The sequence below is a fragment of the Haliaeetus albicilla genome, chromosome 11 (assembly GCF_947461875.1).
Source record: "Haliaeetus albicilla chromosome 11, bHalAlb1.1, whole genome shotgun sequence".
In the NCBI taxonomy this organism is placed as follows: Eukaryota; Metazoa; Chordata; class Aves; order Accipitriformes; family Accipitridae; genus Haliaeetus; species Haliaeetus albicilla.
The window spans coordinates 1,460,907-1,481,811 of record NC_091493.1 but is presented as its reverse complement, the minus strand read 5'-3'; the positions used below and the strand labels follow the sequence as shown (position 1 = coordinate 1,481,811).

The 20,905-nt window shown below is 40.7% G+C and overlaps 2 protein-coding genes and 1 long non-coding RNA gene across 8 annotated transcripts in view; 2 read left to right on the top strand and 1 right to left on the bottom strand.

Moving 5' to 3' along the window:
- Positions 1–10,256, bottom strand: part of MYPN (myopalladin) — a 79,075-nt gene extending 68,819 nt beyond the window's left edge. The window contains exon 1 of one of the 2 annotated variants that reach the window (XM_069795740.1): positions 9,900–10,256. The gene's annotated coding sequence lies outside the window, so the exon portion shown is untranslated. The remainder of the gene's footprint in view (positions 1–9,899) is intronic. The other variant, XM_069795743.1, reaches the window with a different exon arrangement.
- On the top strand, positions 1,732–13,971 carry LOC138687664 (uncharacterized). The gene is made up of 3 exons (XR_011326779.1): positions 1,732–1,975; positions 5,113–5,174; positions 13,638–13,971. It is a non-coding gene; the product is annotated as an uncharacterized lncRNA (long non-coding RNA).
- Positions 13,972–14,305: 334 nt separating this feature from the next.
- The window catches only part of HERC4 (HECT and RLD domain containing E3 ubiquitin protein ligase 4), a 37,237-nt gene continuing 30,637 nt past the window's right edge, over positions 14,306–20,905 (top strand). For 2 of the 5 annotated variants that reach the window (XM_069795748.1, XM_069795744.1), the window contains exons 1-4: positions 14,306–14,452; positions 15,425–15,590; positions 16,855–17,146; positions 19,980–20,139. In XM_069795748.1, the coding sequence (XP_069651849.1) occupies positions 16,921–17,146; positions 19,980–20,139 (386 nt within the window). In that variant the 5' untranslated portion in view covers positions 14,306–14,452; positions 15,425–15,590; positions 16,855–16,920. Of the gene's footprint in view, positions 14,453–14,976; positions 15,155–15,424; positions 15,591–16,854; positions 17,147–19,979; positions 20,140–20,905 lie in introns of those variants that run through there. The other 3 variants (XM_069795745.1, XM_069795747.1, XM_069795746.1) reach the window with 3 other exon arrangements.

The window sequence follows — 20,905 nt, the reverse complement described above, 5'->3', positions numbered from 1 at the left end:
GAGCCTGCTAGGTACTGTGTGTTTCTAACGCAGATTCTAATTTCCCAAGTGGAGACATATTGGAAGGATGAAAGAAATGGTAGCTCTTCTCTGTAGAAGGCACAAATAATAATGTTGTAACATTCCTTTAGGGCCTATTCCTTTTTCACCCAGCCCCAAACAGGCTTTATCATTTAACAGGGCAGCGCTCATGTGAGGATTGCCTGAGTGTTACTACACAATTTTTCAGTCTCATTAATTATTTAGGTAAAATGTACTAGTAATTTATAGGGCCTGATGCTGTTTCCAATGAAATCAGTGGTTGTTCTGTCACTAACATCAATAGGAGAGCAGTCGGACTTCTCCAAAAAGTTAGTTGTAACCACAGTCTTCCAGTCATCCACACAGAGCCACAATCTCTTGTGCTATCCTCATCCAGTTTCATCTAATGTTCCATCTATTTGCTTTTCAAAATGAATCAACAGGTAAAAATATACCAGTATTTTACTTTGTTGCAGTAGAAATGGTACAGCTGAAAAATGTTATAAAGGTTTCTATAAAACACAGAGATAACCCCCAGAACATGAAATCATTGGTGTTATGGGTGGCAATTGTAAAAAGGGGATTTGTAGACTCCCTTTTTTGTAAAAAATTTCTACTCAATTGTAAAAGTGTCAGATTCTTTAAGGTGGATTCCCTGCCTAAAAAACATGGAGGACACTGTGTCCTTACTTTAAATGATGATCTTTTTTTTGTTGTGCAGTATTATCCATTGTACAATACTATCTTGTATAATATTAGCCTTTCAAAGAACTTGGTCAACTTGCAAAGATGCCTGTAACACAAAAGAGTTAGCAAAAAGTGTCTGTTCACAACCATTTTTATGTTCCCTGTGTAGTTAGTATTTTATTAGGTCCTCCTACATTATTCCTTTTGTAAGGGAAATTCTTTTTTTTAAGTCGGGATATCTAAACAACATTGTAGAAGCAGCTGGGTTCTTTAATTTGCTAGTATTCAAATTTTAAAGTGGATCGTTTCCTCAAATATAAAGTGCATGAGCTCTACCTGGAAGTGCTTATGTGGTTGAGTAGGATCTCCTTGAAGTTACCACTATCTCTGGGTGCAGGGTTTGGCTCACATCAGCCTTCTTTCTGGGGTCAGCACTACTAGACTTCAATGATTTGTAGAGCACACAACAAATATTGATATATAGAGACTGGCAGTTGCCCAAAGAAGCAAAAGTTTGATGCAACCTCTTATATAAGATTGGTTTTAAAAATGATTAAAAAATCAAATACAGGAAAAATGGAGATAATACTAATGAGGACTCCTATCTATAAAATCCAATTACTTGGTGGAGACTATGTCTGGTAATCAACAGAAACATAACATCAGAAATCAATGGATTAAAATTAATAACCCAGAAACTGGGTTTGATTACTGAACAAAATATCAAGGGGATGTGTTGTTCCATTCATGACTTTCTTTGGGCAAGTGAAGCAGGAGGAAGTTTGATTTGACATTGATGCCAAAAAAACAGCTTGACTGAAAGGTGTGAGACTTACAGTCAGGGTTACTACTCCCAGCATCGTCAGAGACTACATGATCCATTCTGACACTGTAGGATTTCACTGTCCTGATTGCGAGGCATGACTAGTCCAAAAGAGACCATAAATGGGGATCTGATAATGCGAGTTCTACTGTCTTCACCTAATTTGGGACACTCTGTGATATGTGAGATTTGCATTCCTACTATGGCCCTCTCCTTCCCTGTCTTCTTTTATTTCCTCACTTTATTTTTTGTCTTTCATGTCTTTCCTTCTCTTGTTTTTAAGAAGAACCCGGCTTAGCAGACGAGACTAATTTTGCTATGTTTTTTTCAGGTCTCCAACTAAGAGAGCACTGGTTGGCACTGACTCAGTCTGATGCTGGTAGAGGTTTGCCAGATCTTGCTGTAGCTGATAACAACGATGGACTTGTTTTCCTCAGATTATATGTAAGAGAGGGCACTAGGCCAAACACTGTGTTTGCACTTTTGCTGTTCTTTTCTGGGTTTTGCTCTCCCCTTTTTCATGGCTTGTCTGATTTGTTCTTCAGATAAAACAGGACTAGACCCTAGCAGCTACAGATCTATCCATTTCAATTGGCTTCTTTACCTTTTCTTCAGAACATGCATCTCCAAAACATCTAAAAAGGATGTTTATAGCCATGATTAATACCAACTAAACAGAGTGTATGAGGGAATGGTACAAAAAGTGGTGGTATCTTGTTACCTAAATCTAAAGGAAAAAGAAATACAGGAGCATTACTAAAGTGAAAGCCATATTATATACTTTATATTTTGAATATTCAAACTTTTTCTCCTTTTATTTGTATTGTAATAAAAGTTAATTTTTTTTTTCTCATGGTAGCTATTTCTGTGGTTGATATTAAGCAGACCTGACATCTACACTGTCTGCCTTTGTTAACCGCTTACTGCTGTCCAGAGACAGGGTCATATACATGAATGCTTTTGACGTGGGGTTGAGATTAACACAACAACACATTATGGACTGTATTTTTAAAAGTGGATTAAGAGTCAGCCTAGTGAGGCGTATTTTGTAACCACAGAGTCTCTTATTTCCAATTACACATTCGTCAAACAGAGATTTACAGTGTAGTCCTTATTCTTATCACTTAAATGGCATTGCACATCTAGAACAGAGAGCAGAATGTCATCCAGGCTACTTACAAAGAAATTCCAAAATCCTTAAAGAACTGAGAGACTTCACTGAGAGTCCATCTGTAAGTGCTTTTAACGTAAAAGAACAAAATAAGTGTGGCTATTATTTGTGGAAACCTGATTAATGCGAGTTGCACGCTAATGAGGAAAATATACTCAGAGGTTCTTGCCTTCTGCCTGAACTAAGAACATATATACCATTTATATAGAACATAGGTATCTTCAGTATCCTTTTTCTAATTAGGTATAGTGGCTTTCCAGCATATTTCTTTGTTTTATATTAGAGGCCCTGAGGCCTACAGCAAATCAAACACAAAAAGCCAGGCAGCTGGCAGGACCCTGAGGTAGCTCAGCCTAATGGTAGCGCAGATCAGGACCTTTAGGATTTTAGAGTAATCAAAACCAGAATGAATGGCTGGTGTTTTGAGCATCAGAGGCTTTTGTGCCTGTTATAGACAACTAGAACTGTAGAGAATATCAGCTCTTGTCAGGTGTTTAATAGGACGAAACATTCAATAACTTAGTTGCCAAAATTATGCTTCATAAGATACACCCCTAATTAGAATGTCGTAAAGGATTGTTGCTACAAGAGAATAAGGAGAGGGCATTAATGGATAGTCTGCATTTTTAAAGTAATTTCTTGAGACCTCGTGCTTTCCAACCACACTCAGAAGAGAGTTTCAGTGGTTTATCAGCAGTGTGCAGCGCAGTCAGCTCATCTCTGAACTTGCGGTCATTGGATCACCTCAGCTAGATAGGCCTGGGTTAAACAGTTTGGAGGACAGCAACATGACTGTTCAGTGAGGTGACTAGAGGAAGTAACTAAAGATGAGAACTTGACATGCATAGATTAGGTAGCAGGAGAGCATAGTTCAATAACAGTTCGCTAAAATATGACAGAAGCAAACTCCGTGGAAGGGAGAGACTGTGTATAGTATATTATAGTGGTTCAACAGGATGAACTCAGAAATGGTCAGTCTGAAGGGCCACAGCTGGGGAAGAGAGATTATATCCATACTTACATGGAAACTATCATCTCGACACATGGGGGCAGCAGAAAAGCATGGCAGCGTTTGTGCCAACAAATAAAATGTAGTAATGGCCTGTGGGGTAAGGGGAATCGTGTTGTCTGGTTATAGCTAGGAGAATGAATGCTACCTGCTCTTATTTGACTCCTTGTGCATAGCGTTCAGAAAGCATTGACGCTGCCCAGCTCTCTGATTGTACAGACAAGGGAAAAAACCAACTTCTGCAGAAGTTCTATGGCTTTTAAAAATTTCCTCCTTTGTATTAAAACAGTGCCATTTTGTAATGAAAACATAATTAGGATATTGTTCCCAAACTCTGAATCTCATTAGGTGACTGATTTGAGAAATAGTTACTGTTTTACCAGCACTTTAGTGTGTCACCTTATTCTGCACATTTGAGATCAGTTTACCAGCCCCTCCCGATGATTCTGGCACTCTTTGCCTTATGCTGCCTCATCTGTCTGGAACGCCTTCCCTCAGGCCACTGAGTCACCTTCCCACTTTAAATGTTGCCTTTTTCATTGTAATATTAAACTGACTTGCATTATAATGTAATTTGTAAAAATGTATATGAAGATGCACTGCAAAAATTGTATCTATAGATACTGATGAAGCTTCAGAAAACCTGGGGGTTTAGGATGCAACTTTACTGACAGAATTAATATTAAAATAAGAGGGTTTTTTGTCAAAACACAAGCAAACTTTCAGAAGGGACAGAGATGAGAATTGAAGTAATTTGATAGTATGAGCTTATTAAACACCAGCATTATCAGAATCACTCTGTCTAGCTAAAGAACAAGTGATATTCAGATAATGTAAGCTCACTTACCAAAGTAAGGATCATGACCTGGAAAATTACCTCAGAGCAACAATAGCAGGAGGTACTGGCCATTCTGACTAGCCAAGCAAATTGTTAACTACACAAAACATGACTTTTTCACAAGTATATAAGACAGAGAAAGAGAGAGGAAGAAAGAGAAAGAGAGGAGGATATACCTTTTCTAATAGGAAACTAAATAAGACCTCCAGTTAATTTCCAATAAATCACCTAGTAATCAAAAATGTTTATGACTACTTTCCCAGGCCACATTTAAGCCAGTGGTTCTGCTTATGCAATTGTCAGTCTCCAGAACCATCTAATTTCCAAACAGTCAAAATATTAATTTACTCAATGGAAGGAGTCAAAAGATACATCACAGGATTTAAAATATATTCTGATCTGAACAAACCATGCATATTACAAGCCAAGTTTAGACCAACTGGTACATCAGTGACATATAGTAATGCCATGTGCTATCACTCGAGTTATAAAAAGGAATTTTCTTTCTGCCTAGGGTGCCTTTGAAAATGCTTTTTTAAACGTCTCCCTTCTTTTTGCTTTAGAAAAGGAAGGATATTGGAAGACTCCGAACTGTGACACTTAGAAAGAAAATGCAAATATTATGGTAAGTATTTTTCATTTAATCTGATTAGTAAAGGCCTTTTAAGGCACAACAAAACCTTTTTGACATGCTTAATTTGTGGTGTCGGGCTGTGGAAACTCTATATTTGAACTAAATTTTAGACATAATGCTCTTAAATTTAGACATAATGCTCTTTAAGCTTTAATGCTTAATGTTAAATCAGGACAACACAGCAAATCAAGAGAACATCTCTTTTATGAAGAAATATGTACTAGTTTGGAGATTCAAAGACAGAATATGAAGACCAAGCCTGTGTTTTCATTAAATACTTAAAAAGATATACTTTTGATTTTCTTGCCTATTTGTTGAAAAGCTAAGGGATTAACTGTGTAGATCACCAGTTGTATATTCTCATTTGGGGTGTTTATATGACTTCATACTAGCCACGATTTTGACATTTGAGCAACTAGACGCAGACACCTAAATCTTTACTCACCATTTTTTGAAAATTGAAGTACATATTTTGAAGAGACATAGTTTAGAAAGTCTCAACCTTAATGTTTATAACCTATGCGTATCATATATGAAAACTCTTCCATCTGTATAGGGCGGATTTGTTTTGTTGTGCATTGAGCTGTTGAATAGGATTTAAGGTGTTTGAGTGAACAAAGAAGTTTAAGTGGGGGCTGGAGCAGGAAGGGGAACCAGAACTGCTGGTATCGTGCTGTGATGGATAGAGTTTATGTGAAATGCATTTCAGTTTGCTGACTGCACTGCATGAAACGAGTATAAACATGTATTTTTTCATACTTGACATACTCAGTTGTGAGGTTTTGAGCTGTGATATAAACCCATCAAGACTCAGCTAGTTTAGATTGGCATTAGTTCCACTGACTTCGATTGAGAAACAATTTGCCCATCTGAGAGTTTGACCTAGAGGAAGGGAAAGCAGAGAAAATGACAGCTTTGACTTATTGGCCAGGGAGGGCCAAGAGAAAGAACTCAATGGGAAGAACTTCCAGAGTTTTCCCAGCTTTAGTCAAGATAATAAAGTTTAAAATCCAAGAACCAATGAATAATTTGATTCCCAAGAATGAGGCCTCTAAAACCAGTCTCCACGTCGCAGATATAGCTTCTTTCTCTGCGCTCCCATGAGCTCCTTTTGATTGTATTATTGAAACTATTAAGGAGGGATAACAGTCTCCAAGCAGTATTGTTTCCTTTCCTGGTTTTGAAAAAATTAGGAAAGAAACTACATAATGTATGCTTCCTAAACCCGAAATACCTGTTCTCTATTTATGTGGTGCAAAAGAAAACCTTTGGTTCTTTTGCAGAAGTGTGAAGATCTCTCTAGTCTAGAGCCTGAGATGCAGGATTTGATGCAGCCAGGTGTTTATGTCAGAAAATATGTGGCAATGAATATATTACTAGTTTCCTGTTTTCTTCTTTTTATGTTGATCACTATATGTCCAAAGAAATTATGGCAGAGGCAAGCATGGTATTTGAATCTTTAATTTCTCAAATATTTAAAAATGTATAAGTTTCCTGAAATATAGCTGTAAACATAAATTTATTTGGTAATTCTTGAGCTTTTAAATCTCACTTCAAAATATGTAGATCTAAATTATATTTTAAAAAACATTTTAATTCTACTTGTCAAATGGTATTTCTTTTGAGTTGCTGTGGTTTTGCTAGAAAACATAAGGAAAATTAATATAATAACAGTATCTGTTTTGTTGTTACTTGGGCAAATAGTGAGTTCTGTATCCTGTCAAAATTAGCTGTAAAACTAATGGTGTAAAAACTTTTAAAGTGAAGACTTTAAAATTGTATGTATTGCTATTAACTATTCTAAACTAAATCTTAGCCAAAAGATAACGATTTTCATAAATTTGACTTGAAAATGTGCACACTGTAATCCCAAATACTAGATTCTTAAGGGATCTTTGCTGATACAAGTCACTGGAAATTTTTACTATTTGTAATGGTTATAAACGAAACACTCCTAGGTTCATGTCTATTATAATTCTGCAGAGAATCCAGTAGGGATTATTATAGTTATGAACAGACTATTTTAATGCTTATGGTTATTATAAACTCAGAAGATAAAACAAATTGGTTTATAATGGTGATGAGCTATTTAGAGGCTCAAACTTGAACCAGAGGTCAGGAAAAATTATAAAGATCACATGTCATTTGCCTCTCAGGAAAAGTGATTTTTAATCCTAATGCTGTTTATTACAAATAACCACTTGGCCATAAGGCCAAATAAGCATTATTTTCTTACATTTTATTAAAAAAAAAGTTAAAGGAATTTAATTTGTAATATTTATACTGTCTGTTCAAGAGCCATTTTGCCTGGCTGAGTTTGCTACAAGCTTGTAAGCATACAATGTTGTTGTATTGAATTGTTTGTATTTGCAAAAGTTTTATCACATTAGGCACAATATTTTTTTACAAGTCTCCTGACTAAAAAATGTTTGTGGAAGTGTTTTCTGATGAAATTGGAGTTTCAAGCTGACCTTCCTCCTGCTAAGCTGTCTGGGTTTGGATGTTTCCACGGGGTCATGGGGTGAACAGAAGCTGCTATGTCTCAGTTGGATGCGGTGGAAATGCTGTGTCTTTTTCTGAGACAGTGTCAGGAACAACCTCTCTTGAATCTCAAGGGATCCAAGCCCTACGACTACTCTCAAATTTATGTCTATGTATGTTTAAGAGTAATTTTGCTGCTCTAGAACCCTGCCCAGAAGCTGGAAATAGCCCTGTATTCTTCTTTTATGAAAGTAAATATATGTGTGTTAAGTGGGGACTATCCAGTATCCCCCCCAATGATCGTTTCTGATTGGGATCAGTGATCATATTTAGTGGTGTCCTAGTGGCTTGCTGACATTAATGACAAGAAAGCCTTCATCAATCAGACATAAATGATGAATCACTGCTACCTCCCTCCCTATCCAAGAAAAAAAAAGCCAGCTAAATGCAATGGAGGTTTGGCACACATGGCTGCTCTACTGTTTCTGCTTCCAAATGATATATAGTTGCTTTGGCCTCCCCTTTACAAGCCCCAAGTTCTAAATTGAAACAGTTTCTTGTATGCTGGTAGACCAAATAAACAAAGAAACATTATCCCCAAAACATTGTCCCAAGATTTTCTGGAGAGAAATACGAGCCTCTAAGTGACTCATATTAAAAAATCAACAATAAGATTGCCAGCATTTTGCACTCCAGTGTCAGTAAACAGAAACAAAAGATTACAAGTTTGTGGCAATTTTTCTTTCCTAAATGGGAGCTTAGTAAGTATTGGCATAGGAGTTCTCTGGGAACATGAGGAGTCAATAGGTTTCTCTACATACAAATTGTGTGTAGGTAGCAGCAGTGATTCCATTTTTCACACAGTTATGAGGATTTTATTGCTTATCTCATACAGCTTACTTTCCTGTTGTCTCCAAATTTTTTTTTTTTTCAAAATCTTTTATTCTAATGCTGAGACTTAGATCATAGGAAATTCAGAGTTACAGTCCTCCAAGGACTCCAAGCTCTGACTGCTCACATGCAATTTCTGTGGAGCTCCTTAGCAACCTCTGCAAGAGAAATCTAATTTTCCATCTGTCCAGGAGTCTTCATCCACTGTGAATATTTAATCCACTTTTTGAACAGAGGTGTCCTGTACTGTAGTTGATACAAATGACACAGATTCATTTACCACTTTGACACCACATTTCAGTCCATGCTATACTAAATATCTATCAGTTGCTAACTGCACCAAAATAGATCCCACAGTATCATGCCCCTCTGGGTTTCAGTGATACATGTGAAATCCTGAGTCTTATCGTGAATTAAATCACAAAAGCTGCAGAGTACTGTCCAATCATCTTTACTAAACAGAAATATCTTTGTTGGAAAATAGTCCCATATTTCTGAGTGTTAACTAATAGCAGAAACAGCTGGATGTAGTTCGAACATACTGGTCACAGTTTATGCCTCAGAGTTATTTTCTTCCCAGCTATTCTTCGCAGAGTCCCACCATAGGAATAGAGAAAACAGCATGTCCTGACAATAGTTTAGGCACAGGGCCACAGGCTGCTACACCTAGCTGATGGCAGTCCTCTGCTTCCTAGAGATGCATGCTGTGTCATCTTCTCTCCAAGCAATCAGTCCTAACATCCATTTCATGTCATGCCTATTATACCCTCTGATATTCAAGTGTTTCCTTACAGTTTCTTTTTCCTCCTCATCTGCAAGCGTTTTTCTGGTCTAGGACTTTTTCCTTCACTATTTCTGTTCCCATATCCAAACACATCCATGCCTATCTTCCTACTGCCTGGAAGTTTTTTTCTCTCAAATCTTACTCCTTGTAAAGCCAAGGACTTTATCACCCAGGAAATGGGGTGGAGAGAGAGCTGAGTATCAGGGAAAATTCAGTCTGGCTCAACAGAGGGGGGGCTTTATCGTGGTATTTCTGGTTTCCATACCAGCACAATTTTTACTCCCATTCCCAGTTCTATTCCAGTAACAACAAACTTAATTCTGTGAATTAGATGCCAGCTCCCACCACACCTCTAAGTAAAGAGACCATCCATGTCCTTTTCACAGTGAGTTTTCCCCTCTGCTGTCTCCCAAGCCCCCTGAGAGAACAGATCCCTCCACCCTGCTTCTGTTTACACAAGCACCTTTCTTCTTTCACAATCAGGTCACCCTGTGCTTGGAATAAGAAAGGACACTAAACAATCCAACAGGGAAATTTGCAAAGAAGCCAAGAGTGCTCACCATGAAGTGTTGTGACCAGCCTGTGTGTGAGCCTCAGTTCTGGTCTTCTCCTGTGCCTCTTTGTTCTCCTCAGTGCAGGCTGCTACCTTTCTGTCTGCTCTTTACGAAATAGTAAGAAGGCTAATTTTAGGGTGCTTCATCATCCTGCCATGGAAAGACACAGTGTCATGTCAGAATCAGCAGCATGTGGCACCACTTGGAGCTGCTATTTTATAAGCTGAGGTTCAGCGTGTTCTCAAATTGGTCTCTGCAGGGCACAACTGGCTCAATTATTGATCGTGTGTTCCTGCAGGATTGCACCTTAAAAATCAAAGATCGGTTTTGGCCTGACCAAAAGCCCAGTTTAACGACATGGGAACTGGTTTCTCAGCATCCAACACTTAAGCCAAAAAACCCAAAAGATTACATGGGAATTTCCTGGGGTTCAGTTAGCACCTGGCCTGCTGATCTATTTATAACAGAAAAAATTCACGTAATAGTGTGAAACATGACTGCAATAGGAAGAGAACGTGCCACATGTGGGAAGGGGCTGCGCTCCCAAACCCCTGTGTAGGATGCTCGAAAATGTTCAGCATCTTTAGCCCAACCTGCAGGTGCCTGGGCACTCGTGTGGCTTCTGCCATACTGCCAGGATATGGGGTAGTCACTCTGAGTGCCAGCTGAAATTTGTGTGGCTTGGGGATATTGGATCCACGCAGGAGTTTGTGAGCACAAAAGCTTCATAGCTAATGCAAAGGTCGGCTTGTTTCCTTCATTATAGTCTTCTTGTCCAGGGTTCATCCTTGTCCTTCACTGCTTTTCCATTTTCTTTACATCTGTCATCCCATGAATAGCATTCTTCTGGCTATTTCAGCTGTTATTTTGTGGCCTGAAAGGATGAGGGGAATGGGGTGTTGCAGGTTTTTGGTTTTGCATATGTTATTTGAAGGTATGACTCCTTGGCTAATCCTTAAACAGCTCCCTTAGTTAGGTGCCCCGAGTTAGACACAGAAGTTGCAATATTGTCGATTATAGTATTTATATAGTGATTTCCCTTCACAAACAGGTGAAAAACTGTGCTTTTTTTTCACCGTGTAGCCATCAGTTAATAAATAATTGGTCTTACTGGTATGCACATTTGCACTTGAGCTGACCAGAATCATTACAGTGAGCAGGGTGGGCAGACAGAGAACTAAAACATGCTCAGCTGTGAAGTAGCAGAGCATATAAAGCATGTACTCTATGTGTATGGGTGAGTTACGTCTGTCTGTCTACATAGGCACTTCCATTAATTACTATCATCCAAATATTGATACTGTGAAGAATTGAAGGATAAAATGTAAAACTGAAATGGCATAAAAGGGTCTAACCGTACCTTGTTTGTACGGCTATTTGCATTCTAAAGCCTTTCCTTTGTCTTAATCAAGAATATTCTACACAAAGGCTTCACACAAAGGTTAGTAATTTCTCACAGCAAAATGCTGACATCTCTAATTTCATGTTATCAGCTGTTCTGGACACCCATTTCTTTTTTCCATAGTCTGTGACGCATCAAAGTCTAAAACAAAGGGGTTTGAAATGAGGAATTAATGTTTATAAAGTATGTACTGACTGTTGCCAGGAGAAAATGGAGGCAGAGAGCAGAGTCCATCTCTGTTATTAGCTATACAGAAAGTTTTGTGCCCTAACACTGTAGCCCTCAAAAACACGTGTCTTCACTGAAGGTTGTTTTCCAGTAATAAAGCATAAAGTATACGTTAGTTAACACTATATATGATTTTTTTCATTTTTGTATTATCTGAATGGGTGATTAACTGGGGTACAATTTAAAAAACACAATTGTGCTGACAGCAATCACCAGGCAGTAGCCAAGCATTGCTATTTTAATAATGGCAGGGCAACTGAAAATAGTTTCCTGCTTGTTACGGCCATCAACAAGAAGACTGTGCAATTGTAATAGAAAACCCTGTGTGCTAAGGTACTTAGAAGGAATAAATCCCTTCCCTGAAGTTAACCAGATTTACATTTCTTGTTTTCACTGGATTTTGCATCGCTGCAAAATACTGGGGTTTTTTGCAAGTACTAGAATGGACATTGGGAATTTTGAGGTGCAAAGCATGCTCACCCACAGTTCTCTTGACCACTGCAACTGCAGAACCCCATTTTGGCAGATTTAATGCCAGTGGATGCAGAATTGGTTGTATGGAGCGGCAGGGAGTCCAAGCAGCGATGTGGCACCAGAGTAGGTACTCCCTTCCCCCCGCTGCCTGCGTATCTTTAGCCCCATGAAGGAAGGGGCTTTCTCAAGGCATTAAGACAGGCAGGATGTGGCTTCTCTGGCACAGGAAAGAAAATTTGCTAAAATAGGTAGTAAGTGGAATAAACATATGGCTTATACTTTATTTGAAGACACATTTGAATTATTTAACTTACAATAATCTGATTTTAGGACTAAAATAATTCTTTTAAAATGAAATAGCTATGTCTGATACAGAAGGAAGTTGAGATTTGTGCAACATCGTATGTTTTTCTATGCTTTGTATATTTCTTATTTAATGCATTAGGCCAGTTAGACCAAAATACTTTTCCATGTAAAAATTGTACTGGACATATAATGTTCTCTTCAAGTACATGGACATATCCCCACATGCTGGTCAGAGGACACATTGCACAATGAATGACAGTATTTAAAATCCACTTCACAGCGTAATTATTCGCAGTTGCTACTCTGGTGCTCTCACAAATAAGGGGAAAAGGAAGTTTAGAAGATAATGAATGAAATGTTTTCCTCCATTTGCTATGCTATCTGTAACAGCTACTGCTAACCTTCCATTCTTACACGCAGAATGGAAAAAGGCAAATCACTCCCATCTCTCCTTTAAACAACAAACCTGTGTATTTGCTACCCTGCAAAGTGCTGCATCATTTAGCCTTTGTCAGCTACGCAGCTATCTCATTTTCTCTGTGTATGAATTTAATATTTCTGGTTTGGATCTTTACCCATAAATTTACAGCCACAAATCCTGAGAAGTCCTGCAGAATCTTACCTACTTAAATACACAAAGGAATGTTCAATGGCTGGACTGAGACATCCCGTTTGTTTTTTTTTAAATGCTTTCCATTACAGGGCAAAATGTCACTGAACACAGCACGTTTCTTCCCCATCATTTGCGAAATCACTTGCTGTGACGTATGCCTGGTCCTGCCTGGCCTTTTTTACTTCCTGACCTACATAAAGGTGGATTGCAGAACTACTATAGAGAGGCTGCTAAATAAGGAAACTGCATTTGGATTCCCAACCCAGTCCACTTACATAAATTGCAAAGAATTTTCCTCCCAGTACTAACTAAAATCCTAGGAAAAAAAGCTAAAAAAACGTATCTAGCGTGTAAACTTATCTTTAGTTGCTCCACTAGAGATGCGTGTTCAGTGAAAAAAACGTTTTAATGTAACTCATGTATGCTCTGACACCGAGAATGTAACCAGAAGGCAGAATTCAGAAAACTGCGTTTGTTTTTGCCGGAGGGGTACAGCAAAGACCCGCCGGCCTGCCCCTCGCCCTGAACCAGGAGGACCAGTGGCCGGACTGGTGTGGACACTGCTGCCGCCACCCCGGCCGGGTTACCCTCGGAAAAGGAGTTCCCTTGGGTCAGAAGTTAATGACAGGTAATTGGAGTATGAAGAACAGTTTGTTCCTGCTTCTCCCTGGCGGATCCAGTTCCTTCCCGCTCGCTGATCTCGTTCCTTTCGTGCCCTCAGAGATCAAGCAGAGGCTTCTGCAGATCTCCGAAGATCACGGATAAGGAATAGCGAGGCGCAGCCAACTCTCTTAACCGCTCCGCAAGGAAGGAGAGATACTCCGTCACGAAGACCTCTTCTCAGCAAACACAGCGATTCGCCCCAGAGCATACTCAGGTTTTTTCATTCTCGATTTTGAAATAGTGATGTAACACAACGGTGGTTGTGTTTTAAAGCTGCTGTATTTTTTTTTGCGCTGACTCGTTCCCAAACCAGAATACGTACAGCCGCAGGAGCGAGCACCTGAGCTAACGGCACCCTCCCGCACCCAGCTCTGCTCTCCTCCGGCGCCGTCCTCCAGGCGCACCGGGAGGACGAAAGCATCACGCCACCGTTCGTCACACTTCGCGGTCATCCTCCTGCGTTTCTCTGCCGTCGTCAGCTTCTCGCTCAGCCTCTTCACAGCCCGAGGGCGGTGAGCTCGGACCGCAGCCTCCCTCCGAGCCTCGCTCGGGACCCGGACCCCCGTCCCCGACCCGCGAAACCGCCGCCGCCCCCGGGCTCCCTCGCCCCGCCGAGCTCCGCGCTGGCGTCACGCCGCGCCGCCGCTGCGTCACCGCCCCTCACCACGAGGCCGAGGAGGGAGGCGGGCGGCCGAGCTGCGGCCCCGCCCGCGGAGTTCGCGCCTGCGCAGGAGGGGCGGCCGGGGCCCTGTCACCGCTCCGCCTCGGGGCCGCTCACGCCCTCGCGGTGGCCGGTGGGTGCCTGCGGGCGGGCCGGGCCGGGCCGGGCTTGGGCGCGGCCTCGCCGGGGAGCGGAGCGCCTCGCCGCCGCCGGTGAGTTCCGCCGGGACCCTCTGCGGACCCCGGACGCTGCCGCCCTTCCGCCCCGCGGGGCGGCCGGGAGAGTGGAGGGGGCCGGCGGCTGTGGCCGCGGGGCGGGAAGAAGCGGGAGGGGGCAGGGGCAGGGCGGCCGGTGGGCCGGGGCGGTTCGGACCGTTCCGGGCGCCGCCGCTTGAGCAGTTGCGGGGCGCGCTGAGGGGACCTCGGGCGCCTGGCGCCGCCCCCGTCGGAACGGGCGGAGGCCCCGCTCCGGCCGCCGACCTGCGTTCCTCCGGCCCCGGCCCCGGGCCCCGCCGGCGGTGCGTCCGCTCTCCCCGGCCCCCAGCGCGGCGGCGGCGGCCGGGGGTGCCGTCCCCCGGGGGAGGGGAACCGTTGAAGCCCGTGCCGCAGGCTGGCGGCGTTTGTGGCGGTCGAAGGCGGGCGGTGTCCCGCTCAAAGGGGCAGCCGGAGCGGGTGGGACAGCCCTGGGGATCGGCGGGCGCGCCGCCGGCGGCTGGGGCGCTTTAAGGGCGCGTCAGGCAGCGCCCGTGGCCGCGGCGATCGCCCAGCCCGCTCCAGCCTGCGGGAAACATCCAGAGTCTTCCTGTAGCACCGTTACTCGCTCTCTGCTAGTAGAAAACGAGTCGCGTTCTGCATTTGGTGTCGGCGTTGGGCGGCTTTTGACGTCACGCAGGGTAGTATCCAGCAGCTGAGAAAGTGAGTTGGCTTTCGTGCCTGCGTACAGGGATAAAATGCTGCCGTGATTTGAGATCAAAGTACAAAACTTCTCTGGCTACCGACTCTTAAAAGAAAAGAAAGCAAAACAACAAACTCCCCCCCCCCCCCCCCCCGCCTTCCGTGGAAATACGTATCTGTTTCAACAGAAAAGAGAACTTTTCTCCTTTTTGCCCCGCTGGAGATAAATCTTGGCTACGGAAATCCTGAAGCACTATAATCATACATGTCTTCTAACTTCTTGTGTTGCAGGTTGAAGCTTGCATTGCAGTCACTGCCACAGATGTGTGAAATTTGCTGTTGCATAGCAATGTCTTAACCGAAGACGTCTTCATTTTGATGTACCCTTCTGAACGTGGTAGGATATAGCTAGTGATAGCTAGGGAAATATTTGATCATGCGTCATCTCCTGAGATAGGTAAACAGAATGCAATATATCTTAAGCTGTTTGGCTGTTTTGGTTTTTTTTTTATGAGATCACAAAAATAAGCATCTTGTTTACTGCATTTTGTCTTTTGCAGAGAAAAATAGTTCATCCTGTTGTGCTGGCAAGAATTCTGCCCTTTTTTGGTTTATGCAACACTTAGGTGCTAACTGATGGCTTGCTTCTCTGAGCAGTTTTATATTTAGGCGGTTTATACGAGTTATGACCCTGCAGAATGTAAGACTGAAGCCATTTGTAGTGCATTGCATTCCACGTTCCATTATTCATGCTGTCTTCCAAATAATGGTCACAGATGAAAATTTATAGCAATTTTACACTGTATTGCATTGATTTTTAAATTGTTCTGAAAATACGGGGAAACTTACTCTCACGGAAGTGTAGTATGAGTAATAGCGAAAACATTGTCCTAAGTTCTTTGTCATCTGCAATACTGAAAATGAAAGAGAAGCGTAGCTTTGTATCTTTTCCAAATAGGTATAGAGTCTGTCAGCACAAATACTGATAATTGCAATTTAGGCATTAGGGATGGGCGTTTGCCTGGGGGAGTTTGTATATATGGCCTCCTGTTCTTGCAGAGTAACTATGAAGCTGTAGCCTGTGTTGATTGCAGTGCAAGATCGGGGACTTGAGTTTCAGCTATTTATTTCTTTTAAATTGTAAGGTCAGTTGACTCATAGTTGTTTAAATGTAATGATTGACACATCATATTATCCTTTGTGTTGCATAACTGCATTGATCAGAGCTGACCAATTTTTTCCAAGCTATGAGTCAAATGTTGTTTTGGGGGATGATCTTGAGGCTGCACACAGTGCTTTCTGGAGTCATGTAGCTCCTTGTGTAATGAAACTAGCCTGTACTGTCTCCTTAAAAGATGTTTGAGGTCATTTCCCCTGGCTAGAATTGGTTGTGACTGCCATTGGTATGGATCTGGATTAGGGATCAGAGAAGTTTTAGAAAGAATGATATTTTAAGTTGTTGAAAAAAAGTTTTATAAAACGGAGGACCTGCACATCTTAAAAGTTGTACCTGAAATGGGAAGGAAAGCATTTAACTGCAGAGTTAATGTAAATACTGTCCAAGAAAGTAAATCACACTCTTAAAAATTGTTCGATGTCTCAATATATTGGTATATAGAAAGTGAACTTGTGGATTACCTGTTATATGGAAGATAACATAAATGTTAGGGACAATACTGAAAAAATGTACGTTTTCTTTTTTCTTTTTTTTTTTTTAACAGCTACTTAGAAGGGATATTCTAGAAAAGCGAAGTTGGAAGATCTCTGTGATCAAGAGAAGCATAAACATGTTGTGCTGGGGAAATGCATCTTTTGGACAGCTTGGATTGGGTGGAATTGATGAAGAGATTGTTTTGGAACCCAGAAAAAGTGACTTTTTCTTAAATAAGAGGGTCAGAGATGTAGGATGTGGACTGAGACATACTGTTTTTGTCCTGGATGATGGGACTGTTTATACATGTGGATGCAATGATCTAGGACAACTAGGGCATGAAAAAGCCAGGAAAAGACCCGGTAAGTTTAGAAGTAATGAATTGTGGCGAGTACGTGTGGTTGTGCCTGTATTTTTTGTTTCATTATTCTACATCAAACCCAAGATTGCCAGTGTCTGTGAATGTGCTGAATTGTACGCACAGTAGTTCTTCCAAGAATGGGCGTATTTTTAACTTGAAAAGCATTCCTTTGCTTGGATCGCATCTTGTGACAGTTGGAAACAACCAACTGTGAAAATATGGCTGTCCCCCATACTTTTGCCTTCCGTGCAGCTGGACAGTGCCACGGTTTTTTATTTCCAGCATGGAATCGCTTTACCTAAGGCCGTGGGAGACTCAGTGACTGTTTTTAATCTCAAGGGGAGGTGACCTGCTTCAATATATGGATTAGCATTGTGTACTATATGTATGGGTTTGGCTACTGGAATATGGTAGACATGAGTATTTGCCATACCATAGTTGAGAAACATGCTGTGTGTTTTTAATCGTGTAATATGTGATGTAGAGCAGGTCTGATTGAAGCAATGTTCTTCATTTTCTTTTTTAAGAATTAAAAATAAAACTTTTGATAAAAGACTTTTCAGCATATACAGTGCTACAGGAAGAGGATTTGGAAAAGCCTAAAGGATGCAATGCAAAACTTATTTGGGCTTTTTTTCTTCCTGTCTATGTTATATGTGTGTTTCTGCTTCCTGCTAGTGCAGTTCCATAGCAGAAGTGGGTAAACATCTTGCAAGGACTGCAGGGGAGTGTGCACATGGGCTCCCTTCAGAGCTGTGCTTGTGAGTCATATCTGCGTGCTACTGAGAGATACAGAACAGTGCTTCTGACAGTACTTGTAGCATAATGTAAGCAAACTGATAAGGCTTAATAAGAGTTTATTCTAATCACTGCTATAGGAATTTTACAAGTTACTTGGCACAGTAATTGATACAAATATTTCAAATGGAAATAAGGCATTATGCAGTATTTTAGTAGTTCTCCTTTATTCAGAGTTTTGGATTTGGTGCCACTTAAAGACTTTTTGTGTAGTTGATCTGTAACTTTTTGAAACTGATTTGGACTTCTGTTGGGAAACAGTAAATGGATATTAAAACTGATAAACTTTAACCCTGTGCAAAAATCTACTTCATGAAAATGGATAGAAACTCGGCTTGTCAAACTTACTCTGAATATTTGTTACCCACTTTGAAAATAATGCTGAATTGTCTTTTAGATTTAAAACTTAAAACAAAAATATCTGACTTCTAATTTTGGGGTTTTTTTAAAACAGCCTTGTATAAGCTTTCATATGTAACGGACAAACACCTACTATAAATCTTTTTTTTTTTTTTTAACATGCTCAGACACAGTAGTCATGAGGATTCTAATGTCCTCCTCCCTAATTTTTCTGTCATCTAGAGGTTATTGACAATACTGTTGAATGTTCTGATGTGAAGTCAGTGCCTTGGGATAACTTGCACAGTCTAAAGAGGCTCAGTGTCTTTACAAATGGGTTGGGTGCTCTCTTTTGAACGTATTTCTGCTAGCTGAAGATAATTTTGTCGCTGAACTGCATGTCTCTGGCACTTCTGTGTCGCCAGTGGCACTATTTAGTTGTACCTTCCCTCTTTCCTCCCCACAGAGCTCTGCTTGCCACAGGGGTTGTGTGAATGTTCCTTAACCTGTATTAGGCAAAGTCAGCCTGGCTAGTTTAGCAGCTGGTGAAGATAGTTGGAGCTAATCTGCATGCTGTTGCCTGAACTGGAGAGTGCTTACATGACCTTTTCCACTGGCGAGGCTGTTATGGGCTGAATTGGGGTGGTAACCTCTTTAATCAGACCAGCTGTTGAAAAAAATGAACTTAACCTCTGCTGCCTGCGTTACTTTATTTTGGGAATTGAGTGCCTGTCATGTTGCAGATACTGTTAGCTACTGTTTCAAAATTGACTTAGGCTATGCTAGGCTGTGGTTACAGTGCACGTTGCATTGATGATACACAGGCTTTTTCAGTGGCGTGCCATTCTTAGGCAGGAATAGAATTTATGTGTTTGAAAACTGGGCATAAAATGTCCAAGCAGGCTCTTATTTAAGGGGGACTGTTGAAAATTGCAGCCTTAATGACAGACCCTGATGATACTTCTCCACTTTACTGTTGGAATAAAAATGTTAGACTTCTGATCACAAATCATAAGCACAAAACCAAACTTTGAGTTTTTTCCAAATGTATTTAAGGGTATTGATGCAGGCTACTGGAAAAAAAATCAGAGATGTTTTAGTGTTTGCTTTTCAGAGGCATGCCCCGTATATCTAGAAAAATTACTCTTTAGGATCTGTTTCTACAGTATTTTGCATTATAAAGAGGACATTGTGTAGCTCATTGCAAAATCAGTAGCTTTAGTCTTTAATTTGCCCTGCCTTGTTTTGCAGGCTTTTTTGCTAATAATGAATAGGTGAATTTAATTTGCTGTGGTGGAATGTTTTCCTCTTATGTAATATTTACACGTGTAGTCATTTGACAGTAATCTATTTGACCTTAATGTTAATTGAGTTTCTGCACTCATTTTCAGATGACAAGATTAGAAGGAACCATTATAATCAAGCTGCAGTTTTTGTGCACTTCTGTGTATTGCTCCAGATACAGTTGTTGTTTGGTTACTTTGGGGTGTCAAATTTAGCTTACTTCTCCTGGAATAGCATGCTTATAATTTTAAATAAAGGATGTTTTGGCAGACTTTCTGGGCTTAGTTCTGTGTCATTTCAGTTGACATCATAGTACTGAGTATAACTGTCTTGGACAACACTAACTTGTTAGTAGCTTTTTTTTCAACAACTAACTTTTTTTTCCTTTTTTTTTTTTTTCTTTTCTTTTTTAGAGCATGTTGGTGCACTGGATGCCCAAAATATTGTAGCTGTATCATGTGGGGAAGCCCACACCCTTGCATTAAATGACAAGGGTCAGGTATATGCTTGGGGTCTGGCTACTGACGGACAGCTTGGCTTGCCAGGAACAGAGGAATGCATCAGAGTGCCCAGGTTAAAAATAATTAGTGTATAAGAAGTTATTTTTTTGAAAAAAATATGCTTAAATCACATAGGTTAACCTCTTCTGCTGTTATAATTAAAAACACATATTAGAAAGTGTGTTTTAGCTATGGCACTTGTATGTTGTAGACAGTTTCCTTTTCACAAAAAGTTAGCTTATGTGAGAAGTGTGTTATGGATTTGCTTGGTTGGTTTGTTGGGGTTGTGGTTTTTTGGTTTGTTTTTTTGGTTTTTTTTTTCATTTTTTAAGTCATGTACTAAGAATGAGAGTTATGTTGGAAAAGTAGGGTAGGTATTTTCAGAATGTAAATGGGGATTGCTAACTGCCATTAAAGAGAAGTTAAAGAGAAACAGAATGTTAAACTTTCAAAACCAGTTGTGGGAGTACATTTGAAGAAGGCATGTTTGCTATCTGATCTTGATACTTCAGTTTTCACCCCAAAGTTTTTTAGTTGTGATTGAATAATATGCCTTCTAGTTATAAAAGTGAATGCTAGCCAGATTCACTAGCTTGTTTTCAGAATGCTGTAAGCATTCCAGCTAGCTGAAGTCCACGTTTTTACTGTGATGAATAGGTTCACTGAAATCAGTGGAACTGTCTGTAGCAGTAAGTTTGTATGTTTGCAAGCTGGAGGTTTTCTTTTCTAGTTTTGTTTTTTACATAGGGAAGAGACATGCAAAAGTAACAGTTCCTTGAAACATTAGTAATCTATAACTTTGTCATGGCTATCTGTGACATATGTATAAACATGAAAGA